Here is a 13,462-nt window from a genome sequence, read left to right as displayed (position 1 = left end):
TGACCAGGAACTGCTGTTCCTTCCCAAGGAACTCACGCTTGACTACACAGACCACACTGGTGTCGGTCGAAGTCAGTCCTCACCATGGAGGCAGATGAGAGAGAATGGAAACACAACACAAGCTGGTGGCAAGCCAGGCAAGCCCCGCCCTCCCCTGTGGCAGCACAAAAGATGGAGTCACAGAATACTGCAGATGAGAGGCTCAGCCTGGTGCACCAGCCAAAATGCTGACGGGAGCTTCAAAAGGAGAAAAAAATAAACCAAAATGACTTGCAGAAAGCCTGGGGGCAGTCAGGAGAGCCCCTGGTTAAGCAAGTGATGAGGTCGGCGCTGAGCCAGAAGCAATGGAATGGCCCCGCTTGGAGACACAGATCAGATCATCTTACGCTTCTCCTGGGCCGACAGCCCCGTGCTGACTTCTTCAGCACTTTGTAAAGCACGTTGATCAAAGGTTCATTATTTTTTATCTGTTCCAAACAAAAAGGCAAATATAACAAAACGTAACAGGTGAGACATCAAAAGACACTTGAAGGAGCCAGAATTTGGGGAACTGGCCAGGGGAAACCTTAAGGAGGATGTGTGCTGTGCAATTCAAATGATCATGTCTCAGTCTGGTGGTGCTGCTTCCCAGCTGCTGGCCTTTCCAGACTTCCGTTCCCTCGCCGATAAAATGGAGGACAAGAAGCTCTGCCTGAAGCATCTTTGTGCAGGCTAGTTTATGGGAGAGGGCCAATGTCAGGGCCCATTTCCTTCCAGTTCCTCCTGCAGAAGGCAAGAGGAAACTTTGCCTCTTCCTTTGTCCTCCTTCACCTTATGCCGTGAGACACTGAATCACTAGGATGGCGCTAGGCATTAGTCTCATCCCTGCCCCATATTTTCCACCTTCAGTCCCCCAGACCCTCACCTCCACACTATGTTCATCTAAATAATGATGTCTTACCAGTGATCCCAAATGCTTACAGCTCCTTTGAGGGAACGCTGTCCCTACCCGCTCAAACAGTGCATCTCAACCCTGGCTGAACACCAGCATCACCTAGGTGGTTTAAAAAAACACAAACTGATGCCTGAGTCGCACTCCAAGAGACTCAGATATAAATTAGTTGGGGGTGGAGCCTGAGCATCCAGATCCTTTAACAGCCCCCCTTGGATGATACTGATTTGCAGCCAAGACTGGGAACTGCTACTACTGTAAAAAGTGATTCTCAAACTTTAGTATCACCTGGAGGGCTTGTTAATACAGCTCACCCTTGAGAACATGGGTTTAAATCATGAGGGCCCACTTATATGTGGATTTTTTCCAATAAATGCAGTCCAGTCCTATAAATTTTTTTCTCTATGATTTTCTTATCATTTTCTTTTCTCCAGCTTACTCTATTATAAGAATACAGTCTGTAATACGTATAACATACAAAATACGTGTTAATTGTTTAGTTAACCGGTAAAGCTTCCTGTCAACAGTAGGCTATTAAAAGTTAAATTGGGGGGGATCAAGTTATACCTGGATTTGCAACTGTGCAAGAAATTGGTGTCCCTGACCCACACAATGTTCAAGGGTCAACACTATTCAGATTTGCTGAGCCCCACATTCAGAGGTGAGAAAGGAAGATGGGGAGAATCATTCCTATTGCTTGAAGCTGCTGAGAAGACCAAGTGCAATAATGAATAATGTGCACCCAACCACCACCAGGCAGGAACAGATGCTTCATCAAGGTGGAGCCCTTTCCATCCTGGCACCACCAAGTAAAACGTCAGACAAGTAAACATTGTGCAAAAAGAACGTTAATCCAGAGTGTCTTCTAAAAGAATGCAGTACACCTTCGTTTGAGCCCTTGGCACCACAACAGAAAGGCTCACGTTAGGGAGAAAAAGCTCCCACCAAATGTGGGGAAACAAACACCACCAACTGATTCTGGAAGCTGAGCATCAGCTGACTGGTGGTGGTGGTGGTGGTGAAGGGAGGGTTTGGATCCTTAAGTCTGTGGCCTTTGGAACAGGGACATAGGGGAGCCTAGGCCAACCAGCTGGGGATAGGGAGGCTGTTTTTCTCCAGCTAGGCTTCCCTCCTTCCTCTCCCTGCCCCAAGAACCCAGAGGAACCTCTCATAAGCAGCTGGGCATGGCGGGGCTGTGTCACCGCTATCCCCAGACCCCGGCTGGGCTTCAGGGCCCATTCAGCTGTGTCCACAGAGGCCCTCACCTCAGGGACCCAGGCTGAGCTCCGCATCAGCTCATTTTGTTGAGCATGTTGCAATCTCCAGAGCCAATGGGCCCTGGGGTTTTCCTGACACAGTCACACACCCTGCTTGCCCCGTGGGGCTCATCTAGCTTCGTTTGCACCCTAGAGACGGGGGGGTGGTTCACCACAACCTGAGCAGGCCCTTTTAGAAACCCCTCTACCTGTAGCTGCTATCCACTTGTCTTTTTTTTTTTTTAATTGAAGTACAGTTGACACATGCTCTCCATTTGTCTTCATTCCCCCTTGCAGCTACAGAAGACACATGGTAGCATTTCAGAGCTTTGTAGACTGTCTCTGTCTCCTGAATTACCCAGAACTCTCTCCACCACTCTGCAGTGCAGCTGTGCTAACCGCTGCTGACTTTCTTGTTTCTGCCCAGCATGCTTTCCCATTAGGGAACCCCTCCCTCACGCCACAGGGAGTCTGGGTTTGCAAGTGGCCACCCATGGGGATGCTGGGCTGGGAGAAAGTGAACTTGGGTTTGCACGTGGCCACCTTCTCTGCCATGTGGGCACTGCCCACACACCAGGAAAACTAGAACAGTGGTGACATGGCCTGAGCCCCTGGGATGTAGCCCTTGGCTAAAAGAAGCAGTATATTCTCTCTTTGGCTTATTAGCAGGTTGATTTGGGTTTCAGACACCTTCAAACAAAAGCATCCTGCCTAATACATCCTCAGCCATGGTTCTATAGGCCCTCAACACCTCTGCTTTGCAACTAGCCCTTTCTTCATCTGGGTCCTGAAGTGAGACACCATCTGGGAACCCTATGTCCCAGCTGGGTTTGAGCAGAGCAGAGCAGGTTCACTGCCTCCCTGATGTGGGGACTCTGTACCTTGGAGAGAGGCCAAGGTGGTGCCAACCTTTCTGGCAGCCACGCCAGACAGACCACTCACACAGCACAAACCCCAGCATCTCCCTGCTACCAGTGCAGCTCATTTGGGGGAACAGTTCTCTGAGAGGAGCTTAGCAACTGGAATAACAAAAATAAGACTGGGGAAACTCTGGTATCAACAGAGCTGTTTTCCATGACAGTGACAACTTCCAAAAAGTCACTAGTTAATGTTCTGGGTGCAGACAGCTCCTAGCTAGTGAAACACGCCAAGGACGCACCTTGCCTCTATCACATTAAACACACTTCCTGGGATAATGACCCCAGTTCAGTTCCATCAAAAACTGAAATGCCTTTGGGTCCACAGTAGTGGAAGCAGAATTTTAAGAGAGGCTGGAAGGCAAGGCAACTCAAGAGCACAAGTTTCAAGAGTCAGAGCTATACCTAAATACCAACTTCCCGGTAGCCACTTACATGGCCTTGGGAAAGTCATTTACTTCTCTGAGCCTCAGTCAGTGAAAAAAAGGTAACGCCATCTTCCTTCTAGGGCTACTGTGGGAGTTACATAATTTAACAGAAGTAAAACACACAGTGACCGTCACACATTATACCCTCTATTGTTACTAAGCTTTTGTTGGTAGTCAGGACACCCAAGGACTCCTGGCTCTGCTATCCTGTGCCTCAGTTTCTCCCTTTAAATCCCTTTTAACTCAAATTCTATGATCTTGAAATAAAACAGACCTGAACTGAATCTTCCCTCCAGGATCAGCTGTGAGTTTCTGCTCTCCCATACAAACAGGAATCAGAAGACAGAGATTTCCTATTACTCCAGCTCAGGCTCTCTAAGCTCTCTCTTGCACCATGCACCAAGCACTCTGAGGACTGTTTCAAGGTACACCTGTGCTGCTGGGGAGCCAAACCTCTCTTACCAGCTCTCTTACCATGAATGTTCCATAAATACTTCTGGTTGACTACATGGCCCTGGGGCAGGGGTGAGAAGAACTGAGAGCTACCATGGTGACTGGCTATTGGGGAGGCCAGGAAATGGAGACCAGGCGGTAACACAGGGCCGGCAAAGGTGGTGGACCTCTCTCCAGGTCAGGTGGGGGTGGTGAGCATGGTGAAAGGACCCTGCCCAGGATCAGAGCAAAGCAGGATGGGCTGGGCTGCACATTTTGCATCGTGAGGTATTACTACCATACTTATAATACTTATTCATGCTCTGTGTGATCTGTCACATAAGCTAGAAAATGTCCTGGTTTTGAGAGAACCCTCCTTGTTTTGCTCATGTCAGAAAGCCAAGTCTGACTTTCGTTCACTGCACCCCTCCTTCCTAAAGAATCAGGAACATGGGCAGTCTGCCTTCTCCAGCCCTAGCCACATCACCCTCCCCCTGGCTCTCCTTGGCTCCCACTGTTCCCTTCCCTTTAATTTCAACCAACTCAAACCCTCTGGCTCTTCAAGGCTCCAAACACATGCCACCTCCTCTAGAAGCCTTTCCAGCATTACAGCCCACGGTGACCTTCACTATCTCAACTCTGAGCACTAGGCCAGACAGATCTTTGTAAGCTCATTATAAACAAGTCTGTGTTATTTTGGGAGATTTTCTTTTTCTAACCAAGGCCATTTGCGAGTTCTCTTACATGTCCCTTAGGCTTCTCCAGAGCTGGTTACACAGCAAGTGCTCATCAGATACGGAAGCTAACTAGTTGATTCCTAATCAAAGGCTCTGATCTTGTCTCAGTATGGGGAGGCCCCCCCATCTGCTGCCGCAGGGCCTAATGTTCATCCTCTTGCTTCTACAAGGCTGGATGACAATCCCCATGTTAAAAATACCTCAAGCCAAGTACCCAGGGGAGCTGGGGGAGGCACACCCCATGGCAGTCACCTGGGTGTCCTCCCACAGCCCCCCCCCCCACTCTCTCACGTGCACAGTTAATTAAAGGTCACATTCCTTCAGTCAATTTCATGGTTTAGGCTTCAGATGTGCTTTTCACAGTGGGAGCTTTCAGAGAGCTGTGGTAAGGGAACAATAGCAGCTCTCTTTCATGCAGAATGCCTCTCACACTTCTCCACCAGCTTTCTCTTGGTCTTTGTGCTCTGAAGGCTGATTTCGAGCCTGAAGCTTTATCACCTACAGGAAGGCACCCAGTGCTCATCTCCTGAATGCAGATGGAAGACTATCCATATGGGAGACCACGGTGGGCCCCAGAGCTGCAGAATTCCATGTGGAACCTGCTCCCCCAGCAACAAAACCAAAAAATCCACCAAAATACTCGTAGCTGAAAACACGTCAGTGGCACTCTATGAACCAAACCCAACCCCACTGGCAGCTCCGAAGAAGGAGGTAGTTACTATTTAGAAGTCTTTGGGTCCTGACCAAGGATAGGAAGAGATCAAGATCTTGTGCCCTCATTCCATAAGGCTGAAATCTTATAGCAGAACTCACAAGGAACGGAGCCTAGAGTTGGAGGCAGTAAGAAATAAAACTCTTCTGACTTAGACAGGAGATGTCTTCATTTGGGATCCAGATTTGATAAGACCTGCACAGCCTTTGGCTTTGAGCTCAGAAAGGTGAGAGAGTCCAAGGGAGACAAGACGCCTGACGTCCCTCACCTTTAGGTCCAAGTACTCCAGGTCCTTCTTCAGCTGGAGGTAGGTATCGTCAGCCTTCAAATGAAGCACAGAAAGAGAAAAGCCAGTTATGAACACCAAGGGTTTCCAAAACTTGGGGCTTCATGTGTGAATCATTGACATTACACAGCTTTGGGGTCAAGGGTAGCAGGCTAACACATCCAGGGCCATGGAGGAAGCGCAAATGTCTCAGTGTAGCTCAGAGCCTTCTTTCAGCATGGCGGATCTTGCAGGTCACTGTGGGGAAGATCCAGCTCGTCCCGCAGTTGGCTGGGGGGACAGTTTGGTGGGGAGGAGGGAGACAGCACACATACCACCACAGGGCTTAGGAGAGCAGTGCAGCTGAGGCCAGTGGTGAGCTCCTGAGACAGAACTGGAGAGGTCTAGCTGGACGAGGACATGCAACACCTGAGCTAGAGGCCCATCAATCACCAATGCTCCAATCCTTGTCATCAAACCTTTGTACTGGCCCACTTCACATGCATGAAGCAAAATGACCCTCTGATTAGTGTGACTAAATGCCTTGAAGGGGCAGGAAGAGGATCTGGGGATCCAGGTAGGTCCTGACATGACCCTGGGTTCCAGGATGATAAGCCCCAGGAGCTACTGGAAGTTTCAGCTCCCTTTGCTCAGCATGGGGCCATGTCAGGAGCTAGTTGAGGAAGTTTCAGTGTCAGACCTATCTGCTTGCACTGTCTCTGACAATCTGTTGAGTTCTTCAGTGTAATTACCAGGAACAGTGAAAATAAGCAAAAGACTCTTTGATTTTCTAGGACCTGTGTTTCCCATGTACAGACCACAGAAGCTAACTGTTAGGCAGAGGGGCTGTAAAAGCTTAAGAAAAAATGGCCCAGGCACCACTTTCTCAACCAGCTAAGAGGTCTCCCAGCAAACCGAGGCAAGTCAGAGCTGCGGGAGAGGGCCCTGTTTACATCTCTGATGTCAAACAAGTAAACAATGTGAGATGTTCAGGCTGTGCTTTTAAGCGTGAGAAGACCTGAAGGACCATGGAGAGGGACACTGGTGACTTCCGAGATGCTATTTCTATCCCTAAACTGTCCCCTTACCCATTGCTACTTCCCCAATCAGCCCAGTCCCTATACACTTTCAACAGCAGTAAAGAGGACTGAGCAGAGGAATGTTACTAAAAATCCTCCAAATTTACACCTTAGGGGTTTTTCACATGTTCCCTTACATTCATTTTTCCAAGTATATTTCCTGAGCCCCTCAGGTCTCACTAAAACAGGACAGTTAAGGAAGGTGACACTCCTGTCATCTTCCTCCTCTGTCCCCTGCCTACTTTTGTGCAGCCCAGGGGGACCAATCTTGTATGGACATCGTTAAACTGCTCAAGATGCCTGGGAGGGCAATTCCCTGGCCACTCCTTGAGGAGCTTGCCTGCAAACTTCCATGTCCCAGAAGGTTTAGAACACTATGCCAGATAAGACCTGAATTTTGGCTCCAGCCTGCATGCCACTGGCTGAGGGATCCCAGGCAAGTCACTTCCCCCTCTGGATCCAGTGCCTTGCGTGTGGTAGTAACGCCTGTCCTGCCTAACCTCTCCCAGGTACAGTGAGGTTCTCTAGGATAAGGGATGTGAGGATGCTTTTTCCATCAGCAGGACACTGCCCAGATCAGAGAGGGCACTCTGCCTCTCCCCTCCGGGTTGACACCAATGAAACACACCTCTCCACATCCCAAGGATGGCCACAGCGGCGACAAGGATGACAGCCAGCACAGCCCTTCGGACATGACCACACACCAGCCTGGCAGTCACTACTCACAGCCGGAGAAGCCACAGCTGAGGTCCCTCACACCACATGCAGGCTCCTCCCCAGCACCAAGAGGCGTGGGCCCCCCCACCACTGTGCAGTGTCTGGCAATAGCGATCAGAAGCAAACAGGCAGGGAAGGAGGGAACGAGCCAGACAGCAAATACAGACTAGAGCGTGGGCACAAGAAAACATGGGCCGGCATGTCACTCCATTGCCCCCCACCGGGGTGGCCCCGGCCCTGAGAGAGCCCGGAAGCGCTGACCTGGCAGGCGGGAAAGGTCAGCTGGTGCTGCAGTAACTGGCCGACGGCGAGATTTCGCACACTGGCCAACCTGGCCTGGTGCCGCCGTAAGCGGGTGAGAAGCAGCGAGAGCTCCTCCAGCTGCAGGTGTGTAGACACATCACAAGGAAATTAGCCACCGCAGGAGCACGACGCTATAATTACTCTTCACCCCAGTGCCGGGACAGCACTGATGTGACACCATTAAGTAATTACTGCATTAATTCTGTCATTAGGACAAATAAAGGCACTGGCAGAAAAGGGGCTGCAGGAAGCAGGTTTTTGTTTTTGTGGTTTTTTTTTTTTTTTTTCAGGAAACAGCAACCAACAGTGCAACCTCACCCCGACTCGAGCTTTGAAGACAAAGTTAACTAACCAAAGCCAAGACCTGGACGAGAGGAGAGGAGCTAATGGCAGAAAGGCAGGTGCCTGCGAAAACGCTGCCTGAAAGAGAAGAAAAGCCCACATTCTCCTTCACTTCCCCCAAGCTCTTCCTCTGATCTGGGGAGGACCCCAAGTCAGCTGGATGACACGGAGCAAGTCACTGGACTTCTCTGAGCCTCAGCGTTCTCATCTCTAACGTGGGGGCTGACAGCTGCCCTGCAGACTGCAGGTGACTGGCTCGGGGCGAGCTGGGGGAAACACTGGCTGAGCCGGCACCCTGCAGGCGGTTGATACTCATGGGGCGGGGGAGACAAGGAGCGGCTTACCGATTTTCCATGGAGACTGGGAGCGCTGACCGTGTGGGTCATGTAGCCCATGGAGGGCATGGAGCGGCGGTCCACGTGAGAGGAGTTCTACAAGGGGGAGACAAGAAGTCAGCCTGTGGGCCGAAGCCTCTGCCCCTCTCTGCCGGGGCGGCCTGCCGCACAGCACTACCCCTCTTCATCTGTGGGGGGTCCACGTCTTTCTTACTGGGTTATAAACCACGGTAAACGGGGAGAGCCCCTTGGAGAGGTAAAGCTGAAGTTGGGTTATTATAAATTATTGAACCGACTGAACACAGATATCTTTTCCTGCAGACTTCCAGTTGGACGATTCTTCGTCTCTCAATGCCTCAGAGTTCTCATCTGTGCAATGTGCATGATAATCGCACCTACCTCATCGGGTGGCGGTAAGCCTTTAGTGCTGCACCTGGCACCTGAGAGTACCACAGAGGTGTCACCTCTCCTCATTCGAAACTGCTCAAATCTGTGTTCAAACCACGTGAGGGTCCTGGCGCCCTCGTGCTGAACCCAGCTGCCTGGCAGCCCTCCGGAGTCTCACCTTGGTGGCGTGGCCCCGTGCCTTCCTGGGAGAGCCCCCCAGCGAGATGTCCACGCTCCTCCGCTGATCCGGTGGCTTCACGGTGACCCTCTCTGCTGGCGTGTGCGGCCGCCGGGGTGGGAAGACCCTCGGGGGGCCCGGAGGAGGGATGTCGGAGGGAGACGGAGGCACAGAGATGGAGCGCGGCACCTCCAGCATGCTCCTGCTCCGGCCCTGGTCGGTGAACTCCGGGGAGCCGGCGCACATGGGGGCCGTGGGGCTGCCGTGCCGGAACTGTTGGCGCTGCTGCCATTCATAAAGCTGCCACACCGTGCCGTCCCGGTGCGCCCGGCGCTCCTCACTCGACATCTTCAGGTGACTGGCTCGGTCCTGCGCGTACTTGTAGTCACTCGGCAGGTTGCGGGGAGGAGGCGAGGAGCCCCCCGAGGGATGTCGGGAGCTCTTAGGCAGAGTCTGGTAGTTTTCTGGGAGGGACAGTGACTGGCTAGGACCCTGGCGAGGAAGGGTCTGGTCCAGGGGCAGGCTGCAGAGAGAGGAGGAAGACGGGTAAGACGACCAGCACGGGGTCTGCCAGGCTTCTGGAAACATGGCTGAGTAAACCCTCAGCGCCAGGCACATGAGGGAGCCCTGTAAGAACCCCCAAAGAACAATCAAAGCAGACGCTCAGGACCTCAGTCACTCCCTCCCCATGCAGAGGACTCCAAAACCGTTGTTCTCCAACAACCTGGGAGCATCAACCTCCCTACCAGGCAGTCTGACTGCCCCACACCCACCGCTTCAAGTACAAGGTGATGAAACCTGCCTCCTCCTCTCCCTCTCACTGTCAGTCAGCTCTTCCAAATGGGTGTGTGTCTATTTCTAGGAAATGCCTCATAATTCCGCAGTCACCGAGACTTGTCCTCTGCTGGTATCCTCACGCCAAATTCTGGAAGTTCTTAAAGGAAGTGGCTGGCACCAGCTCTTTTCTTTTTCTACTACTCTAGACCACATACTGATTTAATCATCTTCCCCCAGATCGCTCTGAGACCTTCCTAACCAGTGTCCACACTGAACAGTGTCAACTGCTTGGATCCAATCACTCCCTTGCTCCAAAAACGTCAATGACTCCCCACTGCTCATGAAATAAAACTGAAACCCTTCAGCCTGGAACTCACCACTCTCTAGCACCTGATCCCAACCCACCTTGCAGTCCTGCTGTTTTCTCACTGCTTCTCCAACAGGACTGGGCTGGGGCAAGCCAGGCATCTAGGGCCCAACAGTTAAAGAGACACATTCACTCAGGTGCACCCCTGCACTTGCTGGGACCTAGGAATGAGAGCCTCACCCTAATCCCACCTAGCCTCCTACACACCTGGGCAACTTCTCAGAGTGGGAAAACACAGAGATAGCTTGACCTGGGTTTGAATGCTAGCTCTACCATCCACTGGCTAGATGACCCTTAGGCAGCTTACCGGACTGCTCTGAGCCTCAGCTTCCTCACCTGCAGCATGAGGACAGAATTATCTCCCTCATAAGGCTGTTCTGAAGAGTAAATGAGACAAGTAAGAAAATGCAGGATCCATGCCTGATGCACAGAAGGTACTTCTCAATGGGTTCTCCCTTTCTACCTCTCCTTATTCTCATAATATTGTTCTGCCCTCCCCTACCTGTATGGACTCCCCTTGCCCTATTCACCCAAATCTCACTCATTTTCCACGACACTCCTTCCAGAGAGGCCTTCTGCAGCCCTCAGGGCTCCCACTCTGCTCTGACCTAGTTATTATGTGTAGGAAACTTGTCCAAGGTCTTTTCATTGATGCAACCTTTTCATCCTTGCAAGACATCTCTTCCCCAGCCAAGCTGTAAATCCTCAGAGGGCAGGAACTGTATCTCACATTCTGCGGTATTGTCCACAGTCTGACAAAGTCCTGATGCATAACCAGCCAGCCACTGTTCTAAGCCAGTGCATCCAAAGTATGGTCTTGGATGGGCAGCATCAGCACCACCTGGGAACTCATTAGAAATGCAGGTTATCGGGCCCCACCCTAGATCTGCCAAGTCAGAAACCCTGCGGGTTTCAGAGCCCAGCCTCCTGTGTTCTAACAAGCCCTCCAGGTGGCCAAAGTTTGAGAAGTGCTATTCTAATTGTTCTTAAATTCATCTCATTTAATCACTTCCTCACTATGACCTCATAAGTGTCTTTTATGTCCTCACCCTCCCTACTATAACATAAGGATACTAAGAACCTAACAGATTGTTGTGGGGATTAGAAATAGTTGTCATTCAAAAATGGTTTTTTTTTTTTTTATTGTTTTTTATTGTTATCTTTGCAATTATGGGAGGTAATTTTAAAGATCTCTTCAGCCAGACTGGTCTAGTGTGTCTGTTTGCCACTAGGTGGCAGGGTTTGCTACTGATTTCCCAAAGTCAGAGGGGAATGTGTGTCTGAGGAAGGGGCAGTGGCTGAATCCTCAAACAGCAGTGGTGGCAGAGGCACAAACCAGGCTGGGGGCCTCCCCTGGGGACTCCATGACTTCACCAACCATTGTTCACTCTGGCTGAAGAAAAATTCAGACTATGCAAAGTATGTCCTAGCTCTGCTCCCAAACCCCCTCAGTCTGGTTCTGCAGCCTGCTCTCGGTGCCTGCCACCCTGACAGTCAGAGTCCCCCACAGGGTGGGGCCCTAAAGCCCTGAGCTCATCCTCTAGCCTGTGCCCTCTGCTTCTGCATTGTCTGCCATATCTCCAAGTCCTCACTGCTGGCCATTTGGTGGCAACCCCCAAAATTCCAGTGCAATGGTGAGCTCCAGAGGCCAAACCAAGATAACTAACCAAAGGTGGAGTGAGAGACACAAGAGGAAGGTTTGCAAGAAGAGGTAAAGACGCCCCTGAAATAGGCAGGAGATCCCCAGAGCAGCTTTGCCCGAGAGCAGATCCATTTGCTGGCCCCTAAACCCATCTTTACCCAAAAAGAAAGCTCCAGGTCTCCTGCCCTCATACCCTGCTCTGTGCCAAGGGGCCTCCCTGTTCCAAAAGGCACCAAACAGGATATTCTGATACAGCCACTACAAACTGGTCATAACAAAATGTAAAATCAATTTCTATAACCAATTACTTATGCAGCAGATATTCCTCACCCTACCCTCCACATCAATTGTGCAGGACTTTCACTTTCTACTCTGTTCCTCATTGTAATAGCTGAGTCCTTGATTCCATCCCCACCCCTGCCTTTTTATTACAAGTATGTAAATTACTTGAAATACCAGGGGGAAAAAATGGAAGGCTAGAATTTCAAAACAATCTCTTAGAACGTGGAATTCTAAGGGTACGTCAGTCTGTCCTTGCAAAATATCATTCTAAAGGAGTTTAATGATGGGAAACAATACATATCTCCAGTGCTAAAGGAACAGTTAGAAATAATTTCTTATGTGGTCTAGCTCCACCAATATGAGATCATATTACAGAGCAAACAACTCTCCTTCCAATGTCTAATGTGCCCAATCTAACGAGACTGGCACAGTCTCAATCATACAAAGCACAGACATCCCTCTTTTGTATTTTCAAATGTTGGAGGCTCCTTCATTAAACAGCCAGATCTACTTATTATTTGACTGTAAGAGATTACAAATATACCTTTAAGGTAAACAGCAATTCTGAGAATGCAAGATGCAGTGCTTTCCAGATACAAGTGAATGATCAGAGACTCTGCCCTTGGCTTACTCAGAGACAGACAGCTTTCTTCTCAAAAGGGTGTCTTCAATTCCTCACTTTTCCCTTTCAGCCCAGTGAGATCTGCTTCCATCACTAGAGTGAAGTTCCTCTTGCTGTGCGCTCAGTGACCTCCAAGGCCAATGAACTGTTTTCATCTACAGACCTCATGTCACCTTGCCCCTTAGACAAGAAAGGCTTAAACTTCCAGCTCATATGCAAGGAAAGTCCAACAACGCTTTCCCCAGCCCTGTCATCTACTTGCAACTGACTTATCATCCTTTAGCTCCCCTATGTGCCCCCGAGCCCCAACTACAGGCCCTTGTGTGTAGCAGAGTAACACAGGTTTGTGGACTGCCAGAAGCAGTTACGTAGAGACATTTCAACCAACAACTTATAACTGCGTATCAGTCACACAGCGTTTGAAAGTTCTTTCTGTGCCCCTGCCACAAAGGGTTTCTCACTGGCCATGTGACCTTTTCTGACTTGTTCCTGTCTTCCTCTCCTGCCTCCTGACCTAACTTCAAAATCCTAGCTCTACTAAGAAGGACAGGTCAGTGGAAAGAGCCAAGATGTCCATCGACAGATGACTGGATAAAGAAGATGTGGTATATATATACAATGGAATATTATGCAGCCATCAAAAGGAATGAGATCTTGCCATTTGCAACGACGTGGATGGAACTGGAGGGTATTATGTTGAGTGAAATAAGTCAAACAGAGAAAGACATGTATCATATGATCTCACTGATATGA

At 50.2% G+C, this 13,462-nt stretch overlaps 1 protein-coding gene across 6 annotated transcripts in view; it reads right to left on the bottom strand.

The window, feature by feature from the left end:
- The window catches only part of PLEKHA7 (pleckstrin homology domain containing A7), a 208,825-nt gene that overhangs the window by 30,328 nt on the left and 165,035 nt on the right, over positions 1-13,462 (bottom strand). For 5 of the 6 annotated variants that reach the window (XM_081798510.1, XM_081798512.1, XM_081798515.1 and 2 more), the window contains exons 11-13: positions 9,020-9,542; positions 8,464-8,550; positions 5,682-5,735 (exon numbers count right to left, since the gene is read on the bottom strand). In XM_081798510.1, coding sequence (XP_081654636.1) covers positions 5,682-5,735; positions 8,464-8,550; positions 9,020-9,542 — 664 coding nt within the window. Of the gene's footprint in view, positions 1-386; positions 468-5,681; positions 5,736-8,463; positions 8,551-9,019; positions 9,543-13,462 lie in introns of all 6 variants that reach the window. The other variant, XM_081798514.1, reaches the window with a different exon arrangement.

Source organism: Leptonychotes weddellii, chromosome 11 (genome assembly GCF_054177405.1).
Source record: "Leptonychotes weddellii isolate Sample4059 chromosome 11, ASM5417740v2, whole genome shotgun sequence".
In the NCBI taxonomy this organism is placed as follows: domain Eukaryota; kingdom Metazoa; phylum Chordata; class Mammalia; order Carnivora; family Phocidae; genus Leptonychotes; species Leptonychotes weddellii.
The sequence above is the reverse complement of the archived record's forward strand: the minus strand, read 5'-3'. Positions and strand labels throughout refer to the sequence as shown.